This window comes from Leuciscus leuciscus, assembly GCF_965113295.1.
Source record: "Leuciscus leuciscus genome assembly, chromosome: 6".
NCBI classification, from domain to species: domain Eukaryota; kingdom Metazoa; phylum Chordata; class Actinopteri; order Cypriniformes; family Leuciscidae; genus Leuciscus; species Leuciscus leuciscus.
Window position 1 is genome coordinate 14,309,772 of NC_138730.1, and position 15,160 is coordinate 14,324,931.

Sequence of the window (15,160 nt, forward strand, 5' to 3'; positions counted from 1 at the left end):
GTGAGTGGATAATGAATCCACTTGAGTCATCACCAACATTTTTTTACATATTTCTCCTGTTTTACAAAATTTGCATTGGCTCCCAGTTAAATTGTGTAAATTTCAAAATTTTACTTTTAACTTACAAAGCACTTAACAACTTGGCTCCTTCATATACATACTCCTTCCCGCATTTTAAGATCGGCTTCTGCACTTACACTTGTTCTTCCACGCACTCTGACAACTTCTATCGGGTCACAAACTTTTGGTTATGCGGCTCCCCATTTATGGAACTCGCTTCCTGTAGAAGTTCGCAACAGTTCTAGTCTTTCGGTCTTTAAATCTCGTATTAAAACGTATCTGTTTAGGCAGGCTTTTATGTGATTTAATGTTTGTTTCTGCACTGGTTTTGTTGTTTAATGTCATTGCTTTTATTGGTTTTTGTAAGGTGTCCTTGAGTGCCATGAAAGGCACCTTTAAATAAAATGTATTATTATTATTATTATAATGCAAATAAAAACTTTGCAATGCTGAAAAATACATCTTTGCATTTATTTTTGATGTTGTAAGTAAACATTTACAATCAAAAACTATTAAGTCTGATTCATGTGAAATATTACTTGTGTGTATCAAGTGTTTTAACCAATAAACAAACAAACAAACCAACAAACAAACAAACATCGCTTTGTCTGCTGAGCATTTTACTGTTAAATGAATAATGTCTTTGAAATTCAACAATCCGTAACAAGCATATATCTTCTGTATATCTTCTCTACAAACAATGGGACTCATTTTGTAATACATTTAAATAATGTTTAAAAATAATACTTATAATGTTTAATAGATCGTTAGATCCACGGAGCTGCTCATCCCAACCAACTTTAAAATGCCTGATTGAAGAACTGGGAAACGCTGTTGGCTGTTGTGTGACAGTAATTTCATCTATTACATGATCTCGCATGTTTATCACGAGGTTGAATCCAGTTATTTATTAGTCAGCTACTTATTGAGGCTTTCTGTTCTATCTTGAATAAAGTGATGCTTCCAAAATGTGTCTGTATCCAGTAGAGTGTTGTTGTTCCCATAGCAGAGAGTGCTGTTTCTCTGGCATTTTCAAAGGCACATTAAAAATAAAATTGTGGCTTGGCTTGATATTCAGATATTGTCTAAAGAAATCCAAATTTTAAACATCTTTTACTGCACCAATTTTTATGACCATATTACTTCCCATTTGAGCAATGCAGATCAATGTTAATTTAGTCAGCACATGTTGATTTAGTTTTAGTCAGTCTTGATTAAAATGCCATTTAGTTTTAGACATATTTTAGTCATCTGAATTGTTTTAGTTTTAGTCAGGGTGTCTACAGATATAAACAAGTTAAATTTAAGACTTTTTAAGACCTTTTTAAGGCCACTTTGAATGAAATTTAAGACCAAACCTGTGATGGAAATACACATTATATTACATGCGTATATGTAATATTTAACGGAACTATACGGTTATCTGGACCACACGCGTGTCTTTTAGTCCTGTATAGTCCGTATAGTCATCCCTGATTGGTCTTAACCCCAGTGACGGGTAGGTTTAGGGGCGGGGTTAGGGGTAGGCCATCGTATGATTGGTCTTAACCCCAGTGACGGGTAGGTTTAGGGGCGGGTTAGGGGTAGGCCATTGTGTGGTCCGGATAACCGTATAGTACCTATTTAACCTAAGTAATTGAAATAATTTAATATTCACTCAGGGCCTGAATTTCCTTTTGGAAAATGGGGGGGGAATCCCCACTTAAAGCTGCCGTCGGCAACATTTTTTTGATCATATTCAGTGTAATCGACACTATAATCCGACAGAACAACATAAATAAGGTGGTTTTAGAAAAAAACCCGAGCTTCTAACTCCACCTGGAGCGTGTTATTTGTTTTGCAAAAATCCAGCACTCCCGCTTCATCAGGTCCAATCAGCGCAGGGGGGTGTGAGATCTGACTGTCAATCACAGGTCGTGCACACGCCACAGATCCCCCCTCACTCGCGCACGTTAATATCACATGCACACGCCACGCCTGAAGTTCGCCTGGAGATTGCATGAAGCGTGATGGCGGAGAGAAAATCTACTAACAAGCTTCCAATTCCTCGGTTATTGCTATCTATGGATAGATGAGCCAGGGCAGCCTACCTCCGAGTCCATGGTGTTGATAGATGCTGAAGAGACAGACGCGTTCACAGAAAATCAGGTACACACGCACAGTGACGTACTGACGAGCACGACCTCGATGGGAGGGTGATCGCTGGTAGTGGGGAGGGGCATGAGAGTTGTAAACATTCAAAATTTTGGCTAATCAACCCAATCTGCCAGACTTGCCGACGGCAGCTTTAAGTGATTCTTATGGGGGGGGGGGGATTTTTAATTTGAGTTTAGACTTTTTTTTTTTATTACATGTATCTCGCCTAAATGTATGCTCACTCATTGCATTTTTACAATGGGGTAATTTTGTTCTTAAGAATTTACACAACACAAGGAAGCTTGATTTCAATCTTTGAATTAAATTGAAAAAAGTAGCACAAATAAATACAATAGAATAAAGATACCAATAAATAGAAATAAAGAGAAAAGTTTTTGCTTAGGTCTAACACTAGTATTCAGAAATACTACAGAGACTGAATAAAGTAATCAAATGTAAAATAACACTGGGTAGTATTTTAGTCCTGACTAAATAAAATACATAGGCTATTGATCCTGATTCCTTAAAATGAAAGCTATGTTTTGTTTTTTTGACAACCAAATTAATGACAGACACATATGGCTGCTGTCCCTTTAAGAGCTAGTGCACGGATCCTGTGTTCATTATACGGTCACGTGCGATTTATGCTCATTTAAGACATAACCGACTGTGTTTAGAGGATACTCACCACCAAGACTGAAATTGACATCATTTTCGCATGTTTTTGACTGTTAAAGCGATAAAATCCACGAAAAATAACTTTTGTTACCTGTGTGTGAGGCGGCTTTACTCTATGTATGTGTGCAGAGAGAAAAAAACATCTCTCAGACAGCGCGCAAGTAGCCTACTGAATCGTTTCAAATCGCCTGAATGTTTAAACTGGTAAAACTTTAAAAGACGTGCAAATGGTAAACTTTAGTTACTCATGATGCAATGCTGGCCCGATTATGCAAGTGACAATTCCGTCTATCCCGACCCTATGATCCCGACTCCCGAAACGCAAGAGTGTTATCGCCGCCTGCAGCTCTTAACGAGCTGATAGAAGACGCAGCACCGCTGAATCACTCACGCTGTTTGTGAAATTGCGTCTCGCAGACAGTTTTAAAATGACTGATTTGATTTTATAATCTGTGTGGATTAATTTACCAATACAACCTACAGGCTAAAGTGATTCAATGTTTGCGGGAATTTCCCGCATTATAAGTGGGAGACCTGCGGGAATGATTAAAATTATGCGCAATACCGCGCCGAAATTCGAGCCCTGTCACTACATGTTTATTGAACTAAAATCAATGTAACATTTGCAATCGTGAGAATATTCAGCAAAATAGCTCCCGTCATGTTATGTTACTTAACTATATCACATGTTATAAATAAAAAACTCAACATTTTGAATTTTTACCTCAGTATGTTTCTTCTGGGAGTTTTTTTATGTTTGCCGTTATGCTCATTTGTTTTGATTTCTTCCTATAAAATCTATCACAGAGACAAGCAGCGCGAGCCTCAACAGCATTACCAGAAAAAGCCTACATTATCATTATCAATAGCTGTTTATGTAATAAAATCTGAATCATTCTCGCGATTCGATGCTTCACTGGTTATTTGACGGACATTAGGTCCAGTGTTGCCAACTATTTTCAAAGGAAAGTAGCTAACGCCTCCCCTAAAAGTCGCTAAATGTAGCTAGATGACGTCATACGTCAATTAGCATATTCATGACGTCTTCGCGGCATACTTAAGTTCTGCCTGCCTAATGTTTTTTGAAAAAAAAAATCATGCTCACATACTGTATTTTAATATAACACACTATAATATAATATAATATAATATAATATAATATAATATAATATAGCCGAATGTCCAATAAAGCTGTTCTCATTTACCATATTTTTTTTGTCAGACAATAGAACGAGTAATGTTAGTTGTTGAATGACTATTTTTTATATGTGTAAAATTATCTGAATTGAGAGAGTTCAGGAACTGGGTGAGCTAAAGCACTGTGATAGTGAGTATCACATGTGATAAGCAGAAGTAATAAAATAAAATGGTCAAACTAGATTCTTTAAAAATAAAATAAAAGATAAGTGATAAGTCCGTGGAAACAACACTGCTCATTCACGTCTGCCGTGCTGCTGCTCCTCTCTCAGCCATTCACTGAACAGGGTAGACGCAGAGAGAGGTGTGTGACGGAAAGGAGAACGCAAACCTCGCGCTCACAGGGCTGTCCTGGCAACATTTGGAGGTTACTGAGGTTTGTCCAAAAAGTAGCTAGATTTGTCGCTAGTCGCTTTTTTGAAAAAAATGTCGCTAAAGGGGTCTGAAAAGTCGCTAGAAATAGCGACAAAGGCGCTAAGTTGGCAACACTGATTAGGTCCGTCAGACTGGAGAAATTTTAGCGGTAACGTGACCAGAAATATTTAAGACCTATCCAATCTGAATTTAAGACATTTTAAGACTTTTTAAGGCCTTTTATTAGGAAAACTTTAAGACATTTTAAGACTTTTTAAGGACCCGCGGCCACCCTGTTAGTCGACTAAATATAATACGATTTAAGTCGACTAAATCTACAGTAGAAAATATTTATTTGTATAAATTAAATATTATAAATAATTATCAAAGCTATTAAAGAGCAGTGAACGACCGTTTCTGTTTTGAAGTCCATAAAAGTGCATGTATCCATGATAAAAGTGCTCCACACGGCTCCGGGGGGTTAATAAAGGCCTTCTGAAGCGAAGAGATGAGTTTGTGTAAGATAAATATTCATATTTAAGTCTACTTACGCCTAAAGCGCAACAGCTTAGAAGAGCCAGGACATTTTTTAATATAACTCCGATTTTATTTGTCTGAAAGAAGAATGTCATATACACCTAGGATGGCTTGAGGGTGAGTAAATCATGGGCTAATTTTCATTTTTGGGTGAACTATCTCTTTAAGGGCACAGACGGCATTAGGTTTATTACACTGCTGTCACTTTAAGATAGAAAGCGCATATTCAATGCAATGATGCACATCCGATATTCTCACAACTGTTTACGTTCTCTTAAAGGAGAACTTGGTAACTTTTTTAACTTAATAAAACTGTCTAGAAATCATTTGGATGGTTAAACAACCTGTTCTGGTGATATTGGTGACTTTCCCCGCTCCCCCCAGCGTTCCCAGGCGGAAAACCAACCTTGCAACTTGCGCACTGCCGTCCCGGCAAAGTGAAATTGGAAGTCTCGTGAGAAGCGAGAACTAGAACGAGAACGAGCGCGAAACACAAATTGCTTTACGGCAATTCGACATAAACACACACGCATGTATGATGTATTACCAGATTACCCACCTCGGTAGACATAGCTCCACGCGATACAGTTGGCTTGCTCCGATCAAAACAAACGCACATGAGCAGCGGTAGAGAGGGGGAGGAGGCCGCCGCAAGTGAGTTTTTTACGACTGTGTTGTGAAATATACGCCCCCCCACAGCTGTAGGGGGAGCTCGTGGGGAAAACATGCGACAACAAAAGGGAAAATCAGCGAAGAAGTGACTAGAGTTCGCTAGAGTTACAGAGTTCTCCTTTAAGACATAACTGACTGCGTTTGCGTAAATGCTCTCCAAAACTGACATTTTGACAATGTTGTGTGTATTTGCCCATTCAGATGTGAAAGAGAGCGCGATTCGGTACTTTAGTAAGAGGTAGCTTTCTGTATGTACGGCTGAGCGCTTCGGGTGTGCGCGCACAGACGATTTACCAAATAGAGTTCTCTTTCACATTGTCACGCTTGTTCAGATCTATCCATATGTCTGCTCTTCTCTTTCTCCCAGACGTTAACATTTTTTAACGTTCTATGAGACATGCATCAAGTGCATGCCAACTCATATGCCTCCGGATAGATCGGCACAATACAATTCAAATGTGTGCATCTACCACACACGCAGGACATCAGTTTTGACTGGAATTTTTCCCAAATTGTCCCTCTCTAACATTATCGTCTAGTTTTTATTCATTGAAGAAAATGTCAATAGATTTTTGTTATAGTTTTTGTCATTCAAAATTAGTTTTCATCTGTTAAAAAAAATGTTGTTGTGATTAAAATGATTAGTAAAAGAAATTAACACTGATGAAGATGAATGAGCAAAGCTATTTCAGGGCAAGACCACCCTGATTGTAAATCAAAACGTGATTGGTTGTAGCGAGAACATGCTGCAATTGGTCAGCGCAATGTGGCTGTTATCTGATTGGCTTGAGTAGATGATGGGTCCTATTTGTGGATTTGTGTGCACGTCCACAAACACATGTGGTGATCGACAAATGCACATAACACAGCAAGCGATTCACAAATGAATGTAAGGCAAAGTTGTGTTTGTAACATAAAAACATATTTGTGAATATGTTTTTTATTTGGCAAATCTCATTTGATTTATTTGTGTATTTAATTCATTTTTGTGAAACTCCTAATATATATATATATATATATATATATATCCCATTCTATTAATTTGTGAATATGTTGAATTTTTGTGAATCTCTTTACATTTATTTGTGGATCATATAATCTATTTACAAAAAAAAAAAAAAAAAAAAATGCATCTACTTGAAATTGACTAGCACAATATATTTTCAAAATTGCTAAATAAAGTTTATTGAACTAAAGTGGCACTTTAGTATGACGAGAGAATGGTAAGTGTGACCACAGGGATGAGCCAGAGTTTTTAGTATTAGAGTATTAGTATTTCACTAAAATGAAAAACAGTAAATGTCCAGACTGAAGTCTGGTCTGCCTGACCTGGTCAAGCCGGAGAGCTCCACACTCAAAGCGCTGGGCTCGGAGTTGTTTGGCAATGTTGTGCAAGTTGAGGACGGCTTCTTGTATCTCTTGGATGCTGTGGTCTGGGGAGCAGGTTGGCAGTTCGTCAGCACTAAAGTGCTTGTCAGGAGCTTCAATCATACTCTGAGCATGATCATAACTCAACTTAATGCAGGAACAGATGACAGTTCGCCCAAACCACTCACTCAGGATCTACAGAGCACAGAGAAAACAGTACTATAGAAAAAAGAAGGCACTGTGACAATGGGGGGGCCCTCTAAGAAAAGAGAGGTAACACCCACAAAAAAGGTTTGTTTGGAGATTTGTTCTCAATGAGAGTATAAGAGGTCATATAACAAAGTACCTTTCCCTCTGGAGAAAGCTTCCAAATGACAGAGAATGTCAGTCTATCGGTCAGAGGATTCAAGCTGCATAGCTCTTCACACAGAAGACGAGGCAACATGGGGATCACCTGCAAAAAAAAAAAAAGCTCAGTTCAGTTCTCATACAATGGCTACATTTACATGCAACCAAATAACCCGTTAGTAATCGGATTGACGTCTCAATCGGACTGAAAGGTCTTCACGTAAACACCTTAGTCGATCTGACTGAGCTTGATCCGAATTAAATTTCGATCGGATTGAAAGGGGTGGTTTATTCCTTTTCTAAACCGATTGAGAGAACATGTAAACACTTGATCGTATTGAAAACCGAAACTGAAAGAACTGCGCATGTGCAATGACGTTGAAATGGCGTAATATAGCTGTTCTTCCTGTTGAATAAAGTGTCATACAAATGAGTGTCCCGTCATTCTAAAATTCTCCTTTCACAGGACAGCAGGAAAACATCCCACCAGTCCTTGTTTCAGATTCTCATCCACAGGCGGCATTTTTACTGCATTATAAATATAAGCAGCACGGCACAACAGTTCATCTGCTCATTGTCTCCAAATTATGATCAGAAATGGATAAATATTAACTCTGCTGTTTAAAACAAATAAAGAATCAATGTAGGAGAATGGCTATTATGCACAAACAGCAGGAAACTGTATATTTGTGCAGTGTGCGCATGTCAAAAAATATATTCCGATTTGAAGCTTGTAACATATAAACTGCACATTAACCCAATCACGTTTAACGTTCATGTAAACACTACATTCGGATTCATCAATCGGAATGAATTCAGTCTGACTGAAACACAAGTTGTGCATGTAAACGTAGCCAATGGTGTCAGTGAAGTCAGATCAATAATACAGTTAAATAATAAGTGTCCCCAACATTTAATTTAACTACTTAAAAAAAAAACTAAAAAAAAAAACTATATAACTATACAAATTTCATCTAATGATATCCAGTATGTGCATTTATCAATGTTTATATATTTTTGGCATAAAAGCACCTGGAATTCTTTCGACAATCATATTAATTTCTTTATAATTTAATATTTAATAATTTTAATCAAATTTATCTTAGGAATGGGGTGCTTGGATGATTTGTACATATAAATAACCTAGTCCAACTGCATCACATTACAGGTCAAATCATTTTGTTGTATACTTTTATATACTTGTGTTGAAATATATATAAAATATCTTCCGGTTTAAGACAGAACCATTTCTTTTCTATTACGCTATTATGCCAGTTGGTGGTGACCAGAGATTGTTGAAATGTATTTGAACACTGAATCATTCATTCAAGAGATTCATTCAAAAACACAGGATGAACCAAATATTCATTCATTAATTTCAAACGATTAAAATTTTTACATAATGAATTCATTTAAATAAATAAATGTTTTTTTATAGACTCATTTATAACATTTTAGACATTTCTAAATAGACTGATTTAAAACATTAAATATAAACTTTTGTCATAACCTCAAATAACTTGCATGTTGTTTTGTTTAGTTGTTTAAAATGCCCCTATTATGGATTTTTGAAAATGACCTTTCATGTAGTGTGTACTGTAAGTGAAAGTTCAAAAACCAGTCAGTATCTGATGTGACCACCATTTGCCTTACGCAGTGCAACACATCTCTTTCGCAGAGTTGATCAGGTTGTTGATTGTGGCCTGTGGAACGTTGGTCCACTCCTCTTCAATGGCTGTGTGAAGTTGCTGGATATTGGCAGGACCTGGAATACGCGGTTGTATACGCCGATCCAGAGCATCCCAAACATGCTCAATGGGTGACATGTCCGGTGAGTATGCTGGCCATGCAAGAACTGGGATGTTTTCAGCTTGCAGGAATTGTGTACAGATCCTTGCAACATGGGACCGTGCATTATCATGCTGCAACAAGAGGTGATGGTCGTGGATGAATGGCACAACAATGGGCTTCAGGATCTCGTCACGGTATCTCTGGGCATTCAAAATGCCATCAATAAAATGCACCTGTGCTCGTTGTCCATAACATACTGCCCATACCATAATCCCACCGCCACCATGGGCCACTCGATCCACAACGTTGACATCAGTAAACTGCTCACCCAGATGACGCCATACACACTGTCTGCCATCTGCCCTGTACAGTGGAAACCAGGATTCATCCGTGAAGAGAACACCTCTCCAAAGTGCCAGACACCATCGAATGTGAGCATTTGCCCACTCAAGTTGGTTACGATGACGAACTAAAGTCAGGTCGAGACCCCGATGAGGACGACGAGCATGCAGATGAGCTTCCCTTAGACGGTTTCTGACAGTTTGTGCAGAAATTCTTTGGTTTATGCAAACCGATTGTTGCAGCAGCTGTCCGGGTGGCTGGTCTCAGACGATCTTGGAGGTGAAGATGCTGGATGTGCAGGTCCTGGGCTGGTATGGTTACACGTGGTCTGCGGTTGTGAGGCCAGTTGGATGTACTGCCAGATTCTCTGAAACTCCTTTGGAGACGGCTTATGGTAGAGAAATGAACATTCAATTCATGGGCAACAGCTCTGGTGGACATTCCTGCAGTCAGCATGCCAATTGCATGCTCCCTCAAAACTTGCGACATCTGTGGCATTGCGCTTTGTGATAAAACTGCACATTTTAGAGTGGGCTTTTATTGTGGCCAGCCTAAGGCACATCTGTGCAATAATCATGCTGTTGAATCAGCATCTTGATATGCCACACCTATGAGGTGGATAGATTATCTCGGCAAAGGAGAAGTGCTCACTAACACAGATTTAGATAGATTTGTGAACAATATTTGAGAGAAATAGGCCTTTTGTATACATAGAAAAAGTCTTAGATTTTAAGTTCAGCTCATGAAAAATGGGGACAAAAACAAAAGTGTTGCGCTTATAATTTTATTCAGTGTAAATAAGTACAAGTAAAATAATCGGTTTGTTGATGGCCATGCACTTGTTAATGCTGATGGTGAGGAATTACAGTTGAATAATGTACCTCATACTGAGTAGTGTATCACTGAGAAACGTCCTGCTCGAGTCATCCTTGCGATGGAGGTTCAGGTTGAATAACTAGTTCTTCCAGTGTTTCATCATCGGACTCGCGCTCGCATTGATATGGTAAAATCGATGTCATTGTTCGTTACTGTGTTTAGTTTATGTTGTAGGAAGCATTAGGACAAGCAGAGCTGACGTTGTTATGGCAATGGGCTTTTTTGTTTTCGACACGCGTGCGCTGTACGCGGTAGACCAATCACAACAGACTGAGCTGTCTGGCCAATCAGAGGAGAGCTCGCGGAAAGGAGGGATTTAGAGAGATTGATTCATCTTACGAGTCGTTTGAGAATAATCAAAAATGTGGTAATGTGCAAATGTGTATTATGAGAAAATGAAACAGATTTTTGACCTTTGATGCATGTAAACCTGTTGAAGGAGACACCAAAATAACATTAGGAAACTTTAAAATAGCATAATCGGGTTAATGTTTTGTTTTCAGAATTGTGGGAGACTGATTTCTAAAAAACAACAAAAATAAAAACAACAACAACAACAACAACATTATCCAGAATCATAAATTAAGCTTAAAAGAATATATAATATAGGGTATCTGGCATCTAACTTACAGGCTACCATTAGCATTGCTTCTAATATTAAAATGTACAATCTTGCAGACTAGGATGAAGCCTTTATGTACATTAACAAGGTTTTGGGACAATTATAATGAATTTTAATGCAGGATTCTGAAATATTTTCTTATTTTAAAGACGCTTCGCATCCATTGTGCAAAGTTGTGCAAACCACTTTAGGTATAGGCTTTACCCCATCCGCAGGCCTCCTTTCTTTTGGTCCATGATATTAGGCTGTGTTGTTTTTAGATAAATTGTTAAGAGGGGTTTGACAATGTGATGCACTTAAACTAGCTTATTTATATAAAAATCATCCAAGCGCCCCATTCCAAGCCAGTATCATTTCTAAGATACTTTTGATAAATATGATTAAATATTATTTAATTGTAAAGAAATTAAAGATCCATCTATGATTGTCAAAAGAACTCCAGGTGCAGTCCACTCTCAGCCATTAAGATTTCATGTAGCATTTTCATTCACAGTTGGAAATTGCCCTAAGCTTCATTTTCGGTGTGGAATCACCTTTGTGAACTTCTAATATTTAACTTGTCTGAAGAATTATTGCAGCCATTATCTCATTCAGGAATCCCTTAATTTTGTAAACAAAGCAAGCTCAAAATAGTCTACAATAAATCAAAGTGTAGCCGTCATTAGTAGACTGGGGGAAAAATTATGTGCTCCCGGAGATGAGCAGACCTATGAGGTTGCAAAACACAAGGTGGAATGTGTTTACATACACTATATTGCCAAAAGTTTTGGGACGTCTGCCTTTACATGCACATGAACTTTAATGACATCCCATTCTTAATCCATAGGGTTTAAGATGGAGTTGGCCCACCCTTTGCAGCTATAACAGCTCTTCTGGGAAGGCTTTCCATAAGGTTTAGGAGTGTGTTTATGGGAATTTTTGACCATTCTTCTAGAAGCTCATTTGTGAGGTCAGGCACTGATGTTGGACGAGAAGGCCTGGCTCGCAGTCTCTGCTAATTCATCCCAAAAGGTGTTCTATCGGGTTGAGGTCAGGACTCTGTGCAGGCCAGTCAAGTTCCTCCACACCAAACTCACTCAATCCATGTCTTTATGGACCTTGCTTTGTGCACTGGTGCGCAGTCATGTTGGAACAGGAAGGGGCCATCCCCAAAATATTCCCACAAAGTTGGGAGCATGAAATTGTCCAAAATGTCTTGGTATGCTGAAGCATTAAGAGTTTCTCTCACTGGAACTAAGTGGCCAAGCCCAAGCCCTGAAAAACAACCCCACACCATAATCCCCCCCTCCACCAAACTTTACACTTGGCACAATGCAGTCAGGCAAGTACCGTTCTCCTGGCAACCGCCAAACCCAGACTCGTCCATCGGATTGCCAGACAGAGAAGCGTGATTCATCACTCCAGAGAACACGTCTCCACTGCTCTAGTCCAGTGGCGGTGTGCTTTACAACTACTGCATTCAAACGCTTTGCATTGCACTTGGTGATGTAAGCAGGGGTGTAGCAGCCTTTATAAAAGTGGGGGGGACAAAAGCTGTATGGTGATGATACCCCCTATGTTGGGTGGACCTCTGTCCTTCTAGGGGGGTTCGGGGGCATGCTCCCCCGGAAGATTTTTTTTTTTTTGCATTTTAAGGTTAAATGCATCAATCTGCTGCACTTTGAGAGCTCAAAATTAAGAGCTTTAACCGGATTCAACCCATGAACTATGCACATTGAACAAAGAAAAAGCATTGACTTGTACCTAAAGAGGGCTCAAACATCTTTTTAGTTATGATAGCCTATAGACTATCAGTCTACATTACATTATCACTGGTGTTTTAGAATGCCAAACAGTTATTAGAAATAATTATACAAATCATTATTATATTATTATATGACGTAAAATCATAGCCTATAAATGTCTATACTTTATAAATGAAAATGAATATTTCAAAAGTATATTTTATATTACACTATAGTATAGGGAAATTACAATACTTTTGTCCTAATTTCTTCACTTGCAAGAAATAAACCCTTGAGTGGTTTTTAACGCCAGATCACCAGCTGATCGGTGAGCAAAGTGCGCACTTTTCTTTATATCACGCAGCACAAACAGACTGGCTAATTAGTTAAAGTCTTGTTCTGTTTTAGAAAGGAACAAACAACAAAGCCATATCACGGTTTCAATTTTAGTTTGTTGGCAAAATATAACGCTAGAGACCTTTATGTTAGATAAATTTGACATCTCATATGTGTTGGGAAAATGGAGAAGAGCGAGTTCGGCAAAAGGCGGATTCGAACTCGGGTCGAACGCGTCAAAAGCTGCTTTCAAGCACCTCACGATCTCATTGTCATCATCAGACAGCCAAAAAACTGATCATGATGCTTTTTTTGTGTGCAAATAAATTATTGTTAACATAATGTGTTTGTGTGTTTGTAAAAAGGATGTAATCGTCCTCTGCTTTTTTTCTGGGGTGCATTTTACTCCAGACGGCCAAACAGCAAAGAGACTAAACGAACGAAAATTCGCAAGAGCAACAAGAGATTTGAAGCTCATGCAGACACACCCACCAAGAGATGATTCGCGCTGTGATTGGCTGAATGTTAGTTCACTCAAGTCTAAGTAACAAATCAGAGAACACGGGCGGAAATATTGACGCTGGGTCAAAATAATTGCGGGGGACAGAATCCCGTGTTTCTAAAAGTGCGGGGGACGTGTCCCCCCCGTCCCCCCCGGTTGCTACGCCCCTGGATGTAAGGCTTGGATACAGCTGCTCGGCCACGGAAACCCATTCCATGAAGCTCTCTATGCTCACTATTTGAGCTAATCTGAAGGCCACACAAAGTTTGGATGTCTGTAGCTATGCACTCTGCAGAAAGTTGGCAACTTCTGCGCACTGTGCACTTCAAGCATGCGCTGACCTCGCTCTGTGATTTTACGTGGCCTACCACTTCGTGGCTAAGTTGCTGTTGTTCCCAAATGCTTCAACTTTGTTATAATACCACTAACTGTTGACCGTGGAATATTTAGTAGTGAGGAAATTTCACGAACGTGCACAGGTGGCAACCTATCACGTTACCACACTTGAATTCACTGAGCTCCTGAGAGCGACCCAGTCTTTCACAAATGTTTGTAGAAGAAGTCTGCATGCCTAGGTGCTTGACTTTATACAACTGTGGCCATGGAAGTGATTGTAACACCTGAATTCAATGATTTGGAGGGGTGTCCCATACTCTTGGCAATATAATGTATCAAGAAGCAGAAAGAAGGAACCCAATTATGAACCAACATTTATATGCAGAGACAAAAATTTAATCGAATATTGAGAACAATATATCAAGCAGACAGATCAAAAATGTCGAAGTGCTGTGGTCTAGTGGTAAAAGATTGTGGATTTGAGCCCCGCAAGATGAATCGTCACTGAATTCCTGAGCAAGATGTAGCCTCAGGTTGTTAATTCTATGACGCTTCGAATAAATGCATCTAAGAAAATCTCAGGAAACCTATTAGTGCATCTGCGTGGATGTTTCACCCCAAATTCTAACGAATAAAATGATAAAATTGATTAATACAGTTGACAGGCACTTACGACTCAACATAAAGAAGGACAAAAGGTTTAAAAAATAAATGGAATTATGGATGAATGAATAAAATCAGACTATTCTCATAGCAAGTGTTATACATCATAGCACTAACAGTATTAATATTTTGTTGTATGTTTTGTATCATGTTGTATCATGGTGGTGACTTCACACATATTTGGGTAGACAGCAAATCGATTCACAATTCATAGGTTTTTTATTAAATTGAAGAACTTTTTTTGTGTGCAAATAATGAGATTCGATGTGATTCGATTAACGATTCGATTTTGCATTTTTAAGTGCATTCATAGGATTATTTAAATTATTTCCCTAATGTGTCTTATTTAGTAAGACACTTACATTCCACAATTGGGAATTGCACCCCAACTTTCATGGGGTCAGAGAGCAGGGGCAAAAAAGCTTTTGTTTCACACCCAAGCCCTTTAATACTGAGAGCGACGCAATAAAGCTAAGCTAATCGCCAAAAAACTGAGCTTTCACACTTAACGCAAACCGATTGATTGGCTTTAGTTAATTCACACCTGCACAATAGGTGGGCACTAACCAAGAATTATTTTTTTTTTCTCATGTATGCATTTCGTAGGTTTTCCCATTT

General features: G+C 38.7%; 1 protein-coding gene across 2 annotated transcripts in view; it reads right to left on the reverse strand.

Annotated features, from left to right (window-relative positions):
• dis3l2 (DIS3 like 3'-5' exoribonuclease 2) overlaps positions 1–15,160 on the reverse strand; it is a 57,667-nt gene that overhangs the window by 16,037 nt on the left and 26,470 nt on the right. For both annotated transcript variants that reach the window (XM_082173950.1, XM_082173949.1), the window contains exons 12-13: positions 7,349–7,456; positions 6,964–7,197 (exon numbers count right to left, since the gene is read on the reverse strand). In XM_082173950.1, coding sequence (XP_082030076.1) covers positions 6,964–7,197; positions 7,349–7,456 — 342 coding nt within the window. The remainder of the gene's footprint in view (positions 1–6,963; positions 7,198–7,348; positions 7,457–15,160) is intronic.